The sequence below is a fragment of the Sarcophilus harrisii genome, chromosome 6, assembly GCF_902635505.1.
Source record: "Sarcophilus harrisii chromosome 6, mSarHar1.11, whole genome shotgun sequence".
In the NCBI taxonomy this organism is placed as follows: Eukaryota; Metazoa; Chordata; class Mammalia; order Dasyuromorphia; family Dasyuridae; genus Sarcophilus; species Sarcophilus harrisii.
Window position 1 is genome coordinate 156411067 of NC_045431.1, and position 18046 is coordinate 156429112.

The window sequence follows — 18046 nt, forward strand, 5'->3', positions numbered from 1 at the left end:
GATAGATAGATAGATAGATAGATAGATATGGCAAAAAATGCCTATCAGTAGGTATATCTTATATTACACATTTTAGCACTTCTATCTTTACAATTAAATAAACCATATCTGAAGTTACTGAGATTATATAAAATATTAAGAAAAAATTATCTTACTTTGCAAAAGCCTTGGAAATTTTTTTTTTAGTTTCCTTCTTAATGGCTGAATTGCTGGCATCATTTCTGGAACAGTTACATAAAAATCTGCCTGGATTTCATCACCCAAAATCTGAAAATCACAATAAAATCACATTATATAGAAATCTACAGCCTAATGAATCTAGTAAAGTTTTCAATATATTCTAGGACTTTTATAAGCAATTTAGAAGAGGAACACTAAACACAATTTCTTTTCATATGATAATACAAATAAGTTTGTTAATTATGTATATTATCCCTGGAAAAAATACATTTCTACTATCTTTTTAAAAATATATTAAAATAGATTTTTAAATTTAAAAAAAGTCTTTTTATTAGGAAGACCCTCAATGGGCCTAAATGTTTTGAAGCTCAAATAAATTCAGATACATGGGCCTTAATTAGGCAAAGGTATTATATAACCAGGGCAATGTACTGATTTTTTTGGGGGGGAGGGGGGAAGGAGGGAGCACATGCACCTAAAGTATAATCTAAAAAGTTTAATTTCTAAGCATGTCCCAAAATGTAAGAATCAAGCGTATTATTTAATAGATCACAAGTAAAACTTAATACATACTGCAAAGTTCATCTAAGATGATACCAGTATTGAGAACACCAAATGTACTGAATCTGTAATTATTCTCACAAAGATCAGAAAAGCAAAATATTCTACCACAATACTTGATAAGTTTACATTTTATTTATTTTGGGGGAGGGGGAGTGAGGCAATTGGTACTGAGTGACTTGCCCAGTGTCACACAGCTAGACAATGTCTGAGGCTGGATTTGAACTCAGGTCCTCCTAACGCCAAGGTTGATGTATCACTGTGCCATCTAGATGCTCCAATAAATTTATATTTTTAAAAGGACTAAGTTCAAGTTTACTTTCAGACAATTCTTCTCTTTAATATTATAGATAGAACAAAAATATTAACATGTTCACTAAAAAAAAGGACAAAATTAATCTAGGTAGCTAATTAACACAGGACCGTTAGGAGGTTCATTGGACAGATTGTTGGACTAGAGTTAGGAAGACTCATGTCTGAGTTCAAATCTAGTCTTAGACATTGACTAGCTATGTGACCATGAGCAAGTCACTTAACCCTGGTTGCCTCAGTTTCTCCAACTATAAAAATAAGCTAGAGAAGGAAACAACAAACCACTCCATCATTTTTGTCAAGAAAACCCCAAATGGGGTCACAAAGAACTGGACCCACCTGAAAAACAACTCAAGAGTTACTTTAAAAAATGATCATATTACAATGTATCCCACTTAATTACCTTTAAAATTATCTTTTAAATGTTACTTTTTAATGTGTTATCTTTTAAATGTACAAGAAGAAATTATTTGTTTAAAAGGTATTGGCTGGGAAGCAGATGTAATTTTCAAGCTGCTAATGCTGAGTACTATTTATGTCAGTACACATTTCAAATCTCTGACCTTTAAAAAATGGGACAAAACCACATTCACTCGAACACTCATTTAGACAATAATTACCAACTTTTGGGGTTGTCATACCATCAAAACTGGACCCTCAACAAGTGCATGTTCTTAAAGTAGATTAAAATTGTTTTCTGAGAATTTTGTTACTTATATTGATACTCTAAAGTATAATCTAAAAATATAGCAAAAGCAAGAAATATGAACCCTGCATCCTAGGGACAGCTGCTCTTCCAGATCACCTGCTGCTACAGGTCTGAGAACACAATTCCCAAGGAGAGAAGAGATCAACAGCCTCCTAAAGTCTGAATGCTCAAAGGGTTATGCAATATTCATTGGGTAAAACTGATAGGCTTCAGATGTAGGGGAGAAAAAATGGGCGAATGGAAAGGAAAGAGAAAATGGAAGAGAATAAAAAAGAAAGGAACAACTGAGAAAGAAAGAAAAAAGAGAAGTATATATGATAGGAAAAAGTAAAGTACCACAAACTATAGCCCCAAGTATTACTTCACAGAGTGGTAATATATATTTCTTACCCTTGGGCCTTTTATTATCTATTCCTTCCCTATTCAAATATAATTGAGTTCAATTCAGTCAGCATAAAGATCTCTTTAATTGGACCTCAGGATGAAATATATACTTCTGCTAATGCCATTCTATGCTAATACCTTTTAAATATCCCAAGTAGTCTTATTGAACAGAAACAGGAATACCAAACAAAACATTTTTAATTTTAAACTCTTGTGAACTGTACAGAGTATTAGAATTAAACGTCAAAAGATCTAATTCCAAGTACTGGTTCAAAACTGTAGGCAAGTCACTTAATCTCAATAATTCTCAGTTTACTATCTATAAAATGGAAATAATATTTGCCTTATCTTCTTCAAAGGACAATTTATAAACCATAAAGTGCTGTCTACTAGCTATTGTTGGCTCTCAAAAAACCAAACATATTATGTTTGCCACATTTTAACTCAAAACAAGTTTAGTGATATTAAATTATTCATGATTAAATGAAAGATAATATCTGAAAAAAGAAGCAGTTTTGGCAGAGTAGACAGCTAAATGAATTTGGCATTGGGAAGACCTGTGTTTAGGAACCACCTGATACACATGGTGTAACTCTATCAAGTTTCCTAAATTCTCAATACTTTGCACTAGTAGAGTGTGTTTGCCCACCTGGGAGTTCTCTATGCCAATGAAATAACAGATGCAGGTCCTAACCTTATCTTCTAATTTCTGAAAAGGAAAATTTACTAATATTGATAGTTTAAAAGGATGAATTCAAACAGTAATTAAGCTAGTTATAACCAGCTAGAGGCAAAATTAACTTGTATCCTCCTAGTGAGTTAAAATAATAATTTAATTTATTCAATTGTCTAACTTAGAAGAAAGAAGGAATGTCCATGGAGAACTGGAAGAAGGGGAAGAAATGATTTGCAAGATTCTCCTTTAATTCAAGCAATTAGAAGAAATTAGAAGAAATGTGAAAATGAAAAGAATGGTTAGAGACTGCATCAGAAATGCCCAGCAAACACCTTCCCTCTGGCAAGATACCTCACTGCAACCCTGGGCAGTAATCACTAATGGTCCTACAAAATACTATTGTTCCTAGGTGACATTATTTGTCAAAATATTTCTTCTGTGGAATGAAAAGCTCCAGTGTGCTTTCAGCCTTAATGCATCCTTACTTTACTGTGGTGGACACTAAACCCTAATGAGTGGACTGTGCATATTAAAATCTCTTTGTGCCTATAATCATGCAGCAGAATATGCTATTTCATAAATTCAAATTCTGTTTACAGAATTAGCTGCTATCCCTGACATAAAGCCCAAGGGGCACATGTGGTTTGTTCTTATTGTGAATTTAACTATAACTAAACACAAACATTACAAGATTTCCAAAGGAAGGAAAATGTACAGTAAATTGTGAATTGTGAAATATGTAGTTTTTTGTAAAATATTAGATATATTAAATGAGACAATAATAAAACTGCTACATAATTTCCTTTCTGAACTTTTCTTTTGCTGTACACTTTTTACAATGCTTTTTTTAATGGCTTAAACTACTCTAATCCACCTCTTCCCACTAAGCAGAAGCCATTCTTTACAACAAAAAGGCAAAATCAAAGAAAACAAATCAATGAATTGATCATGTATAAGCTCATGTTTCATTCTCCACACTGTGGTTTTAAAAAACAATGGTTTTCTATCTTTCAATTCCTTAACCCAACTATTATCTTGGCAATTAACCTTAAAAATAAAGAGTTCACATCAAACCCACAATACGTCAGAAAAACATGCTGAAGTGAGTGAAATGCTATGCTTTCTCTAGTTTTAAGAACTGTCCCTATTTCTCAAAGGATAAATCCTTGCCTAAGAGAGGTAACTGAAGCTTGGGAATGATGAAATTTCAAGACTTTTTCCTCTTAAATCAGAGAATACTTCATATACCATTAGCTAAATTCTCACAATGAAAGATTTTGTTCCTCTAGCAAATAAATGCGAAGATATCTTCTATTATAAAATTCAAGTGACATTTTTTTTTCTTATTTCTAACAACTCATTCTCTTCTCAACCACAGGTTAATAATAAAAGTCAAATAAAATGATAATTTAAAACTACTGTAATTTAAAATTTCCTGCCTCTAAAAAATATAAATTGATGCTACTGTCTAGAAAGGAGTCAAAGGTATTTTGTCAATTCTACAAGAGTAAAATGGCAGGCATCAATCAGCCACTTTATTAATGAGTACTCTCATGATTTTAAACTCTAGTCAAACACAAAATCCAACGTTTGCCATAAGGATAACAGTACAGAACTCAAATTCTAAAATCTGTTTCTTTACCATATATTTCTTGTTGTTTTTTAGTCTTTTCAGTTTGTCTGACTGTGACCCCAGATAGTTTTCTTGACATAAAATACTGGAGTGATTTGCTCTTTCCTTCTCCAGCTCATTTTATAGATGAGGAAACTGAGGCAAATAGAGGTGAGATGACTTGCCCAGAGTCACTCAATTAGTCAGCCTTCCTGACTCAGTCCCAGCGTTCTGCCCACTGTACCACCTAACTGCTTCTTCCAGGCAGTTTTTCCTTTTCGTCCGAGTCATTCTTCCTACTCTATCAGTGAAAACTTTGCTTATCTTTGTTCTTTTTGCCCAATAGAAATACTGAGTTTTTATTATGTTCCATCAATGCTTCTGGGAATTTTTTGAACCCTCAAGGCAGATGGATATCTTCTGTGCTAACTGTGGTCATCTTTGGTCAGCCCTGCAGTTCACATTCCCTAAAGACCTGTGGAGGCAGGGATGGAAGGGTTTTGTAGTGACCTGCTCTCCCGCTTTAGGGAATGAGAGCCAAGACCTCATCATACAAAATATATACAAAATAAGTGAAGTTAAAAAGGTTACAGACTTAAGCACCCGGTGCTTAGTCTCACCTAAGTCTATGAACAGGAAACATTTTGTTTACGTCTCACCAACTACCAAGAATAAATCATAAACTCAATGGGAAGCTTCATAATCAACCAGTAACTACTGGACATGGAAGCAAAGCAGCACCTTCTGAATCAGTGCAGATCCTCCTGCAAACGCAGCTCCATTTTCTTCTGCGATTTTAATATCTGAATCTTTCTAGGGGGGGAAAAAAAAACAGAAAAGTTTGTCTCAAACTAATGTTTCTATGTAATGTTTCTTATAGATCATGAAGGTAGTAATGTCATCCATTTAAACCAAATCTAAAAATTAATGACATACACAGAAGCTAAATATTGTGCCCTTTTTTCAACTCTGAATCAAAGCAATGGCATTTCATGGTAGGATTTTGCTCACAGATCCCCACAGCTGTCTTCCTAGGCTGTTCACACCAAGCCTACTGTATGGCTTGAACTAAGTCTCAAAAACCATCCCAACATGATTTTCCAGAAGGAATATAGATTTTAAATATCTTATTTAATTTGTTCTCTTAAATGTTAACTTCTTTTAAGCTAAGTTGTTCTGTAATAATTAGACAAAAAACTTCCAAGGAGTTCTGTCACATAAACTTGAGCAAAAAAATCACATAGTAATGTCAGAAAACGTTGGGATAAATTAAGAAATTTAAAGCACAAAACTAACACATTTGGTTTTTAATTTGGTTTAAGATTGGTATTTAAGACACACTATTACTTGATAACATAAAACTTTATTTCAACACTTTGCAAGTAATCAGAACCTGTGATTTTGTCAGTGGCTAGTCCCTTCACTGATACAGAACACAACTCCTTTTATTCCTTAGCCAGTGCTATTCCTTAGCCAGAGCCTAGCCTCTTTAAGAGGTGCTTCAGCCCCCACCTTTCTACTGTCTCCCTATCCCATCACCAAGGAGGTATCTGGAAGGTGAATCTGAGAGCCCCAGATATTAAGGCCTGGGCACAGTACTACTCCAAAGCCCAAGATCTCTCCATGCCATGGTGAAATGCAGCTGCAGGATTTTAATGGAGAGAAGCTATACAAAATAATGAAAAGCTGAAAAATGTCTATCACCATAAAAGCCTTTAATATTCAAATATGTAAGAAAATTATTTTTCTGGAGTAAAATAAATTGCTAAAGTCTATTCTCTAATTTTCTACCTTTAGATAACAAAGGACAACAAGTTCAAATGTACTAAAGAGAAAAAGAAGCTGAGTATATAAGTTTTGGATGTAATAGGGCATTAAGGATTTAAAAAATCCAAATCACATGACAGTGGTTTCAAATTGAAATAATTTCTCCAATTATTGTAAGTAGTGTCTGTCTCATATCTGTACTATGGTATTGAACTGAAGATTTTTTTAAAAATCTAATTCATAAATGTAAATTTTTAATGTTTCTATATATTTTGGTACCCTAAAATTAAAAAAAAACAACTCCTAATATACCTACTAGTCCTTGGAAATACAGTTTCATCACTTACGAATAAACCAGACTAAATAATTAGATAGCTGTAAAACATTGTTTTACATAAAAGATTTATAAAGTTTACCTACCTCTGTAAACACCAGAATTTTATTCATATTTGAAGTAAATGGATATGGGAAGTTAATAGCACTGACAAATGGCTCCACCTTTTTCTAAAATGCAAAAAATGAAAAAAAAATTAAAGATTAAAAAAAAAACTGTATAAATCCACAACTAACATGTTCTATTACATACCCTATCTTCCCCAGTTACCCCACTGGTCTATCAGTAAGTGTGCTACATAATCATGGAGTAAAGGAGGAAGAGAGAAAGTAATGTCCTTCCCAAAAAAACTCAAATTGCAAAGATTATCTAAAATTGTGGTATTTTCCTGAAGCATGATGGGGACGGGGAGGGGACAGTTCAATGAACTATCATATTTAAATTAATAACTAAAAAACAATTTGTCCCAAATTGTATACAGATAATACCAGAGGTCACTTCTAGTTTAAATTCTTGATTCCAATGAAGTCACATTGTGCAAATTACAGTGTTTTGTTGGAGAAGGTATGTAGGAACGGTAGTATGTCTCCCATTCAGGCAGCCATGGCAGATTCTGTAAAAGATTTATGGGAAGAAACAGCCAATAGTCACAAAGGATAAGAAGGTATGGATGACTGACAATTTGCACCAATGGAGGGTATATACCCTTTTATTAGATATATTAAATTAGTGAAGTGACTTTTCTAATACGCCTATATAAAATCCAAGAAGTTGGCTATTATCTTTACAAATAAGGGAAAGAGAAAAATTAACAGAGGAAGAAAAGCATATACTTCCATTCTTATATCCAGAATATATGTATGCTGTTCCTATATAACATTTTCCTACTGGTATCTGGAGAAAAGAAATATCCAAAAAATGCTATGTTACTATTCTTATAGACCAGTTATAATTTTCCCTCTCTGAAACACAGGACATTCCACTTACATCCTTATTATATAGTAGGGGACAATCCTGACCTCTCAAAGGCCATGCCAGCAGAACAGACACTGGAAAGGCTGAATCATCTAAAGATACATCACTAGGTGATGAATTTTTCAGCCACATAAATTTCTGAAGACCATATGTAGCTGGGTTGAAATCAATATGAGTGGCCAGAAGTGCCCTCAGCAACAAAAATCACAGATTCTTTAAGTACTAAAGAAATAAAACAGAAAACTGGAAGAAAAACAGGTTAAGACAAGAAGTATTGATATGCAACAGGAGCTATTAATCAACTCCCAAGTATTTATTAAGTAGCTACTAAATACCAAGGGGAAGCAGTTAGATGGCACAATGAAGTCAGGAAAATTCTACTTTCAGAGTTCAGATCCAGCCTCACACACACAATTCTATTTGCCTCAATTTCCTCATCTGTAAATGAGCTGAAGAAGGAAATAGCAAACTATTCCAGTATCTTTGTCAAGAAAACCCCATAAGAATCACAGAATTGGACAAAACTGAAAAAATGAAACAAAAAAGGACCATGCACAGTCATAGGGCAGCTGGGAGACAAAGACAAAGAAACAAATCCTACCAACAAGGAACTAACGTTTTAATGGGAGGTCTGAGAAATGTTGTGAAGGTAACAACAGCACTGACTTTGTGGGGTAAGACTGAGGACTGAAGAATGTCAACGTTATGACTTTGGGGTCCCTATGACAGAAACAGGCAGGTTTAGAAAGCGGCTGTATTTTGGAGGAAAAATAATGAGTTTGCAGTGTCTCTGGGTCAACCAGGCAGCTGGTGTTATGGGATTAAAGCTTAGAGAAAAGAGTGGGACTGGACATTTATAGACAGACAGAATTAGATATATCTAGGAGTCATCCACACAGACAGCCATCTGTCTGGGAGATGTGTATGTGTGTGTGTGTGTGTGTGTGTGTGTCTATATTTTATAAAGATAAACACATGGAGATGGAGGAATGGGGGAGTAATCTAATGGAAATACTAGTTATGCCCACAGACACTCATGAAATTACCAAGACAGAGAATGGAAGAGGGTCCTGTGAAACTGAAAACTGATTTTAATTCTATTTTTAAGACAAATCAAGCTGGCATGAATTTAATACTCTCCCACACCTTCAAAGTCCAAACTCCTTAGCTTTGTAACTTTACTCTGCACTCTGGAGAAACTTGTCAAACTTCAGTCTTATAATTATTTCCACTCAGGACTCAAATTTATTGTGAGCCCAGTCTCTATCCCAATTTCAGGTTGATTCAACTGGAGTCCCAACAGACTACACTCATGACTACAGACTAATGCTACCACCAAAACATCACTCCCATCTCCCATGGAAGAAGTTATGGGGACTCAACTCACCTGCTTGTTAAAATGTTGACTAATTGGGATTATTGTAATATAATGCCAGGACAGTCAGAAGAGATTTTGCCTGTCGTCAATGACTCAATTTATTGGCTACTGCTATCCTACCTAACAAATTTATGCTATTATTATCTACCTTATCTCTCAGTTTACCCTAACTGCAATAATGAGAGTCCCATAAAGAATTGTGGGCAAAACTTAATAGGTGGAAGAGTGATATATGGACAATGAGTGGTTGGACAGGTAGGAGGTGAACGAGAAAGGCAGTGTCACAAAAACCCAGAGAAAAAAGTTCATCCAGGATCAGAGACAGTCAACAATGTAAAAGCAGGAAGGCCAAGGAAAAAAGGTACTGAGAAAGGGCCAAGTGGCTTGTAATTGAGGCATCACAGCTAACTTTGAAGATGGCAGTCAGTTCCAGACCAGTGATAAGGCAAAAACTAGAGTGCAAAGGGAGAGTGGGAGGAGAGGAAACACAAATGATGAGGGGAGTTTGGCTGCAGCACTCTGGGAGAAGCACTTTTTGAGAGAGACATGCAGCAAGTTTGGGAGAAGCAGGAGCAAATCTAATAAAGGCTTTTTAGGGATCAGAGAGATCGAAGCATGTTTGAAAACAGTAGCAAAGGAACCAGTTAATGGAGAAAGGTTTGTAAGAGATGTAGAAGACCCTTACCCAAAATGACTACTGAGAGATTATTCAGTAAAAAGCAGAAAAGTTGTTTATTGAAAACCTCAGGAGGATGAGCTGTCCCATCACGAGATAAGAAAGAGAAAGCTTGTGTGGTAGGAGGGCTAAAGTAGTAATAAAGATACACAGCTTTAATATAAGAGATTACATCACAAGTAAGAGAGCATTGAGAAGGGGAGGGGAAAACATTTAATTGGTTGTTGCTATTTGGAGAGATTGGAATGGAGGGTTTCAGGGAAATCTCCTGATTTCTAGGAAACAGAAAATCAGGCCTTCAGGCTTAATCAAGCAGACAGTGGTCAAGCTAATAGACTAAATATCGATAAATGTCAAATACTGATAAATTTCATCAGCTCAGGTTAAGTAAATATGTTTCTAGCTGGCCAAGGTTCAAATAAATATGGGCCTGCACATATTATACAGGTCATAGGGGAAATACAAAAATAATGAAAATAAAATACAGAAAAAGAATTCATACATTCCTGTAAGCTCTTCATCTTATCTCTCTATTCCATACATGTTGAAGAAGAATAAAGAGTGAGTTATAACTGTAAAACCAGAGAGAGCTGATGTGCTGGTAAACACAGCTGGGGGGGAGGGGGAGATGGGACAAGTGCTTATATGTACAGGAATTTAGAATAAATGTTGCCATTATAAAGGATGTATAGCAAATAATTTACAAGTACTCTTTATGGTAAATTCCACACAACCAAATGATTCTCACAGAATGCTTTTATGGATTTTCGCCACTTTTGTATCCATAACCAATCTACAGTTTCAATTCAATCATGATTTGACAAATGAGTTAGATTTCACTTTGTGAACCGAAAAGTTCCAATAAATATTTTTTCATTAAATCTGAAATGTGATCTAATATTAACTCTCACATCTATGAAATTGATATTCATTAAATTGAAGCTTCTTTCAGAGCCAGCTCTACAATTGTGATCTTTTTTGGTTTTGTACTTGGTTGCAGGACTTGGAACATTATTTGAGTCTACATTATTATTGATAAAATTCAGAAAATTGTTTCAATAGATTTTATTTTTAAAAATTTTATTCAATATAATTTTTTCATTAGCTACTACTCATGGTGAAGTTAGTTTTCATAAGGCTAGTTCTAATAGTTCTAATAAATCAAAATAATTAAAAATGCTGTTTCTAGCTGATAAAAAACATGAGCTCATGTGATGAATTATATTTTCTAGTATCACATTCCTAGGAAGAGCATTAAAGTCAATTTTTATTAAGTGAAATGCCTTTAAATTTAACTGGCAATCAAATCTTTAACTTGAGTTTCATGTTTTCCAGTAACACTCTTTAAATTTTCTAGAGTTCTTATGATACATTTATTTGTTATACTCTATGAATATTTGTTGATATTGCCTGCAAGGTGATGGAAATGCAAGAATCAAGAATGCAAGAAATTAATGATATTTAATCTCTATGGAAAAACAGAATAAGACTGAGAAAAATTGAAAATGCATATAAAATGTAGAATATATGCATGAGTAGCAGCTCATAAACTACATGCTGCCTATTTCAATCCTAGTACTCAACTAATCTGAACAATTTCAATGACAATAATGATTTAATGATTTGTAATTTATTAAATTAGTGATAAGTAAAATAAATTTTAGATATCAAATCATCCAGTGATCACTGCAGGTTGGTTTTTTTTTTTTTGGGGGGGGGGGAAGATGCAGGGGGGGAGCAATTAGATGTGTCTGACTCTTTGTGACACCATTTGGGGTTTTCTTGGCAAAGACCCGCCATTTCCTTCTCAGCTTATCTTACAGATGAGGAAACTGAGGCAAATATAGGCATGAGTGACTTGCCCAGGGTCACACAGTAAGGAGGTGTATGAAGTCCAATTTGAACTCAGATCTTCCAGATTACAGAACCAAAATTTTACCTAGCTATAATAGATGACTTATACATTGCTAGAAGATTTTTGGAAATTTTTAAAACAATTTTCTTAGCTCAATAAAGCTATTCCAGACTTTCTTCAGAGCACTTTATTAGAACCATTAAAATAAAATGCAATAAGTTTGCTTTCAAATATTCATTAATAAAGCCATAATCACTTAAAGTAGACAATAATGAAATGAAAATTCACTTTTCTATATTTGATACCAATTCCTTTAAAGGAAGAAATATCATTACCAGTGCATAAACTAATTGACCCATGTAATGTCTTGCATTTAACATTTGGATCCCAAAATTTCTGAAAATTTAACAACTGCCCCCCATAAATCACTTGGAGAGGGGATGGGATCAAATCAGGTTGTCTTAGCAAGGAGAAAACCCTTTCTTTATTAGAAACTGGGGAAAAGGAGAAAGGAATAAAGGATAATTTCAAGTGACTCTGAAATGAAAAGAATAAAGAGCTCACATCAAATGGCTTCACTTTTCTCAACAGAGTAAGAAGTAATATCCTCAGCTGAGAAAGGAAAGGAGGAGGTATGGGGAGGGATAAAAAGAAAAGAGGTTTGAAATAAATTCTGTAGGGAGCAAGATGGGAAATGAAATTGCATTGCTGCAGTAAAGGCCCCATTAAAGTTGGCTAACATAAATTTAATATATATATTTACTCCACACAGTTGTGAGCTTCTTTCTAGCTTCATCCAGAAGCCTGTGTATAGGACACACAGCCGCAGCACTGTAGGAGCAATGGAGGTTTGTTAAGAGATGAGTGGCAACAGGGCAAGTAGGTAAAGGATTCAAATACAGAAAACAAGAAGGTACTGAGAGATAGAGGAGTTGGATATCTCCATAAGGTTGAAAAATAGTTTTAGGAAGTGTTAATGAAGTGCAAGGAAATGTCAAATGATAGATGGTGAATTTCTAATTAACAAAGTGGAACACTTATGGGCTCAGAGAGAAATGGTGAATGACTGTGTGGCCAAAATGAAGTAAACCAATAGGATTTAAGGAAATTAAAGAATTGAGTGGGAGTTTGAAAATATATTACTATGAGGACAGAAGTTCCCTAATATAAGAACAGGAGATAATAAAAAAAATAAATAAATAAAAAAGAAAGAAAGAAAGAAAGAAAGATAAGGAGATCGAGCCTGACTGCCTTGAGAAAGGAGATGGGATGACTTAAGAACAAGGGATATTACACCCACCATAGGTAAAAATTTTCAGTTCAAAGAAGGAAAGGTTTCTGAGTGAACTAGATAAGGAAAGAATGCAGAAGTGAAAGTGAGAAGGAAAGTATATTCCAACTCTTCCTCCCATCTCCCCAGGGCCAAGGGAGTCTAAGAAAAGATAGAACTGGTACTGGAGAAGACATTATAAACAGAGCATCATCAAAGGGAGCCAGGTTTCAATGAAAGCTAATAGATGGAAAAAGTGACTGAGAAAGAGGATCAGACAAGGGGAAATTTGTTTATCTATATAAATATTGTCTATTTATATTAATATACAGTAGAGATAATGATGGACTTTGTAAGCAGTTCCAAAATAAAAATGGAACACTACAACTGAGCTATCAAAAGCCATTGTTAGATGTGGTTAAAATGTATGTTATCTTGTTCCTTCTATTTGCCAAAATAATATTTCCTTAAAAAAAGGTTTTTTGCTAATAAACCTTTGAACAATATCAATAATAATAACCATTTAATTATACTTTAACCTCTTGTTCACATGCACTCAGTTACTTTAAATAATAATTCATACCTTCTTCTTCTCCAGTGACATATCCAGTGTCAAATCAAGATAAACACCTTGCTTTGGGTTAGAGTAGTCCAGAATTTGAAATTTTTTTAGTAAATCAATTGCTTTATTCACTTCATAAATCTGCCTTGGGTATAAGCGTTTTAAGTAAACATCATCCTCAGGCTCACCCTCCATATAAGTATAGGTCTTTATTTTTTCTATATCATCTGTTTTTGCATTTGAAGTTTGTACTTTGGAGCCTTTTTTCTCCTTTTTTGCAGGTCTATGGGAAAAAAATACATATTGAAGATTAGCTATCACTATGTATTTTAAAAGATCTAGAAAAAAAAACATAAAAAATACATGACAGGAAAAGGAGCAATAAAAAATTTGGACATAAGCTTAGGAAGTTTTGAGACTGCTCAGTAATTCACAAAAAAACAAAAAATACATTTTTAAAACAGTGAAATTTCACCAAAATAAAATTCCCTTCTGGACAGCTGCACTACAATTGAAATTTACATGGAATAAATTACATAATTTTTGTTTTGAGAAGACTCAAAGTAGAATCCATTAGAAAATTCCATATTCTACATACCTTTATCACAATAAATATTTATGTTTACTGCTAAGGTTCTTTCCATAAAATAAGCAATTCAACAGAAGTGTTAAAAATAGACTCTTATGATTTCTAATTGTCCATTTGTGTCCTTTGGATGTCTAAGTAAAATGCCTAAGTAGAGGAGTATAAGTGTTTCTGCATCTACTTTGTTTCCTTCAAAATATTTAAACATCCAGCCTGAGAAAAAAATTTTTTTCTGGGAAAATATTTTAATTTTTAACTCAGTACAGGAATAATTGGGTTAGTAAAAAATGGGACCTAAAATATCTGTGCTTCAAAAATTATCTGTTGATTTTTCTTTCATATTTGTAAACTCTTAAGTGTTACATAAGTGTAGAAAAATTAAATTGACAAAACTATTTAGTTTTCACAGTAATACTACTAAATTCATTTTAATAAATGTTTTCTAGGTGTCTACTCTACTGTGTGAAACACTGTAAAGAAACACAAATATGAAACTGGACATAGCCCATGCTCTCTTGGATTGTTCTAAAAGCATGATAAAGAAAAAAATATTAAGTTATACTATGATCAGTACTGTGGAGAAAAGGTTAGCAGAGAAATTATACTGAACCATTGATAATATACTTGGAATCCATTCAAATTCATCTCATTATATGTCATGCCTCTCAACTTTTCTATAAGCATGAGGTATTTTAGTGATTTGCCAGAATCTAGGTAAATTATTTCATATTTAATAATTTGGTAAGCCTTGACAAACAAAGGAAACAACCCGTTCTCAGTGAAGCCATGCTTGCTCTCTGAAATCACTATTTCCTTTCTAGATATTCACTAACCATCTCTAAGAATTTAGTCTAGAACTGATTGGCCCAGGAATCAGTGGCTTAACAGTCATATCCACTAGTTCTTTCTGCACTAGAGAATCGAGTTCATCTAAGTAAAATGATCTAAATTTTCAAAGGTAGCCTCCTCTTCTCTGTGTATTTACCTTAGATATGAACCTTTGCCAATTATCATTCTTCTCTCTTAAGCAGTCCTATTCCATCTTTGAGACACCTTTTTGGCCAATACAGCTTTTTTTTTTTTAAATTCAATTGAAAATACTATCCACAGCTAGAGAAAAAACTGAAGGAGTCTAAATGCAGATCTAAGCATATTGTTTTCACTTTGTTTCTTTTTTCTTTGTTTTTTGTTTTGTTTTGTTTTGTTTTTTTACAACATGATTAATGTAGAAATATGTTTGACATGATTATACATGTATAACCTATATTCAATTGCTTGCCCTCTTGGGGAGGAAAAAAATTTTGGAACTCAAAATTTTATTTAAAAAATGAATGCTAGGACCAGGAGATCATTATATACTTCAACAACAATACTATATGATGACCAGTTCTGATGGACCTGGCCATCCTCAGCAACGAGATCAACCAAATCATTTCCAATGGAGCAGTAATGAACTGAACCAGCTATGCCCAGAAAAAGAACTCTGGGAGATGACTAAAAACCATTACATTGAATTCCCAATCCCTATATTTATGCACACCTGCATTTTTGATTTCCTTCACAAGCTAATTGTACAATATTTCAGAGTCTGATTCTTTTTGTACAGCAAAATAACGTTTTGGTCATGTATACTTATTGTGTATCTAATTTATATTTTAATATATTTAACATCTACTGGTCATCCTGCCATCTAGGGGAGGGGGTGGGGGGGTAAGAGGTGAAAAATTGGAACAAGAGGTTTGGCAATTGTTAATGCTGTAAAGTTACCCATGCATATATCCTGTAAATAAAAGGCTATTAAATAAAAAAATAATAATAAATAAATAAATAAATAAATAAAAATAAAAAATGAATGCTAAAATTGTCTTCCTATATAATTAGAAAAAATAAAATGCTATTTACATTAAAAAATAATAATAATTTAAATCCCTTTTTTGTTATCCTTGAATTCCCTTGTCTGCTTCTGCTCATTTTTAGGTTTAATACTCTCTGATTATTTTTATAAGAGCATGTCAAACTAGATTTATTCTTTGTTAGGGGACAACTGCTATTCTTTCTCTATAGCTACTATCTAGAGTATATAACTTGGTAGATATAAATTGGGAGTATTTTCTTCCTTCCCCTTTCTTTTTAGTTAAAGCCTTTTTGAGTGGATTTGCCAACAAACCCAGAGTTCAAGAGCCCAAAGAATTGCAGTGCTCCCCAAACTACCAGTCTTGCTTCCAGCCCAGCACCCAAGTCATCACTGAAGGGAGCAAACCTAGTAGTAAAGAGAATTCACTTTCTATACTCCAACCATTAATAAGCTATTAAACCAAAAAGCACCAATAAACCATGGCCATTGCTGAAGGAAGCAACTCCTCTAGAGACATAACCTGTAGAGTGCTACTAAGACACCAAAGTCATAGCTACTGACGAGGTGGAAAATGAAGACTTTGTCTTACAAAAGTATGTTGGAAACTATCTCTGTGTATTTGGAAAATAAAATACTATTGAAAAATTTTAAAAAGATTTTGTGTTCCAAATTTTTCTTCCTCCCTCTCTTATCTCCTCCTTCCCCATGACAGCAAGCAATCTGATATAGGTTAAATATATACAATCCTCTTAAACATATTTCCATATTTGTCATCTTGGGAAAGAAAAATCAGACCAAAAGGGAAAAGACCATGAGAAAGAAAAATCAAACAAAGAAAAGGTAAAAATATATCATTTTATACACATTCCATTTCCATTCTCTCTCTAGATGTGAAAGACATGGAAAATCAAAGTTCTAGCCAACAAAATCTTTAGCATTTTCATATGATTCAGCATCAGGAACAGATGTGATGTTACCAATGGTAATTATATTAAACAAAATGTACTGCTTTATGCTTTAAAACTGTGCCTCTAGTACTACTGGACTTTTCCATAGACACAGTGCTAACATGTCTTACAGGTGTTGTCTCCCCTATTAGGACAGGAAGTCCCTGAAACAGATGTCCTGCTGACTTTTTTACTTTTATCCCCAATGTATAGCATCAATGCTTTGTACACAATACTTAATGAATGCATCTCCATTTATTCATCCCATCACCATTCTTTACAAAAGTGGCTCAGTGGTAGAATACTGGGTCTGGAGTCAGGAAAGACCAAGTTTAAATGTGGTCTTAGACATGTACTAGCTGTGTGACTCTTGACAAATTATTTAACACTGTATTTTTGTCTTAGTTTCCTCATATGTAAAATACAGGTAAGAATAGCATCTAACCTCACAGGTGTGTTATGAGGATCAAATGAGATATTTGTAAAAATACACATAATAAATGCTTATTCCCTTCCCTTCTCTCTCTGTCTCTGTCTGTGTGTGTGTATGTGTGTGTGTGTGTGTGTGTGTGTGTATGTATATATATATATATATATATATATGAAATATGTATGTATATGTTCCTTTCCCTAATCCTATATCCAAAGCTTTACCTCATATTAAAGAATGAAAAAGAGAGGAAAAAGTTAATCAAAAATAATATATCAACCAAGTCTGACTGTACAATTTGGTGTGCAATAGTTAATTGAAACAAAGTAAAACAATTTGACTCATACAATCAAAGTTCTAACTCTTCACATCTTAAATTTTTTTTATCATGCAAAATGTACTCTTTTGCTGAAATTACTTGTCTTACAACTTGTAATTGATTCAGACTCTTTTTGACACCTTTTTGAATTCATCAGGAAAACACAATTTTATGACATAGAATAATAAATGTACTTTTGACAAACTCATTTTTCTCAAATTTTAGCTCTGGACAAGACACAGACTTTTTTTTTTTTTTTTTTTTTTTTTTTGGCAAGACAGTTGGGGGGTCATACAATTAGGGAGACTGCATTTGAACTCAGGTCCTTCTTACTCAAGGGCCAATACTCTGTCCACTACACATAGATTTTCAATGAGTTAGTAAATGCTGCTTATATCTATCTTTTGACCATAGCACAGTAGTTTATGTCCGTTTTGGAATTTCTGCAATTCTGAAACAATGCTACTTCTTGTATACAGGCTTGAAAAGGACAGGTCCTTTACAGAACAGGTTAACACAGGTTCCAGGTTTGGCCTTAGCTTGCCACTTGACTCATCATTTTATTTATTTATACATGTATTTTTAACTTGCTGAAATCTATAGGGAATGAGTGGTATGTAGTGACAATTTATTTCTCATTAATAAACCCGTAATCTCT

The 18046-nt window shown here is 33.7% G+C and overlaps 1 protein-coding gene across 1 annotated transcript in view; it reads right to left on the reverse strand.

The window, feature by feature from the left end:
- The window catches only part of MRPL1 (mitochondrial ribosomal protein L1), a 50881-nt gene that overhangs the window by 20591 nt on the left and 12244 nt on the right, over positions 1–18046 (reverse strand). The window contains exons 3-6 of the mRNA XM_003772885.4: positions 13273–13534; positions 6622–6705; positions 5176–5247; positions 156–267 (exon numbers count right to left, since the gene is read on the reverse strand). Of these exons, the coding sequence (XP_003772933.1) occupies positions 156–267; positions 5176–5247; positions 6622–6705; positions 13273–13534 (530 nt within the window). The remainder of the gene's footprint in view (positions 1–155; positions 268–5175; positions 5248–6621; positions 6706–13272; positions 13535–18046) is intronic.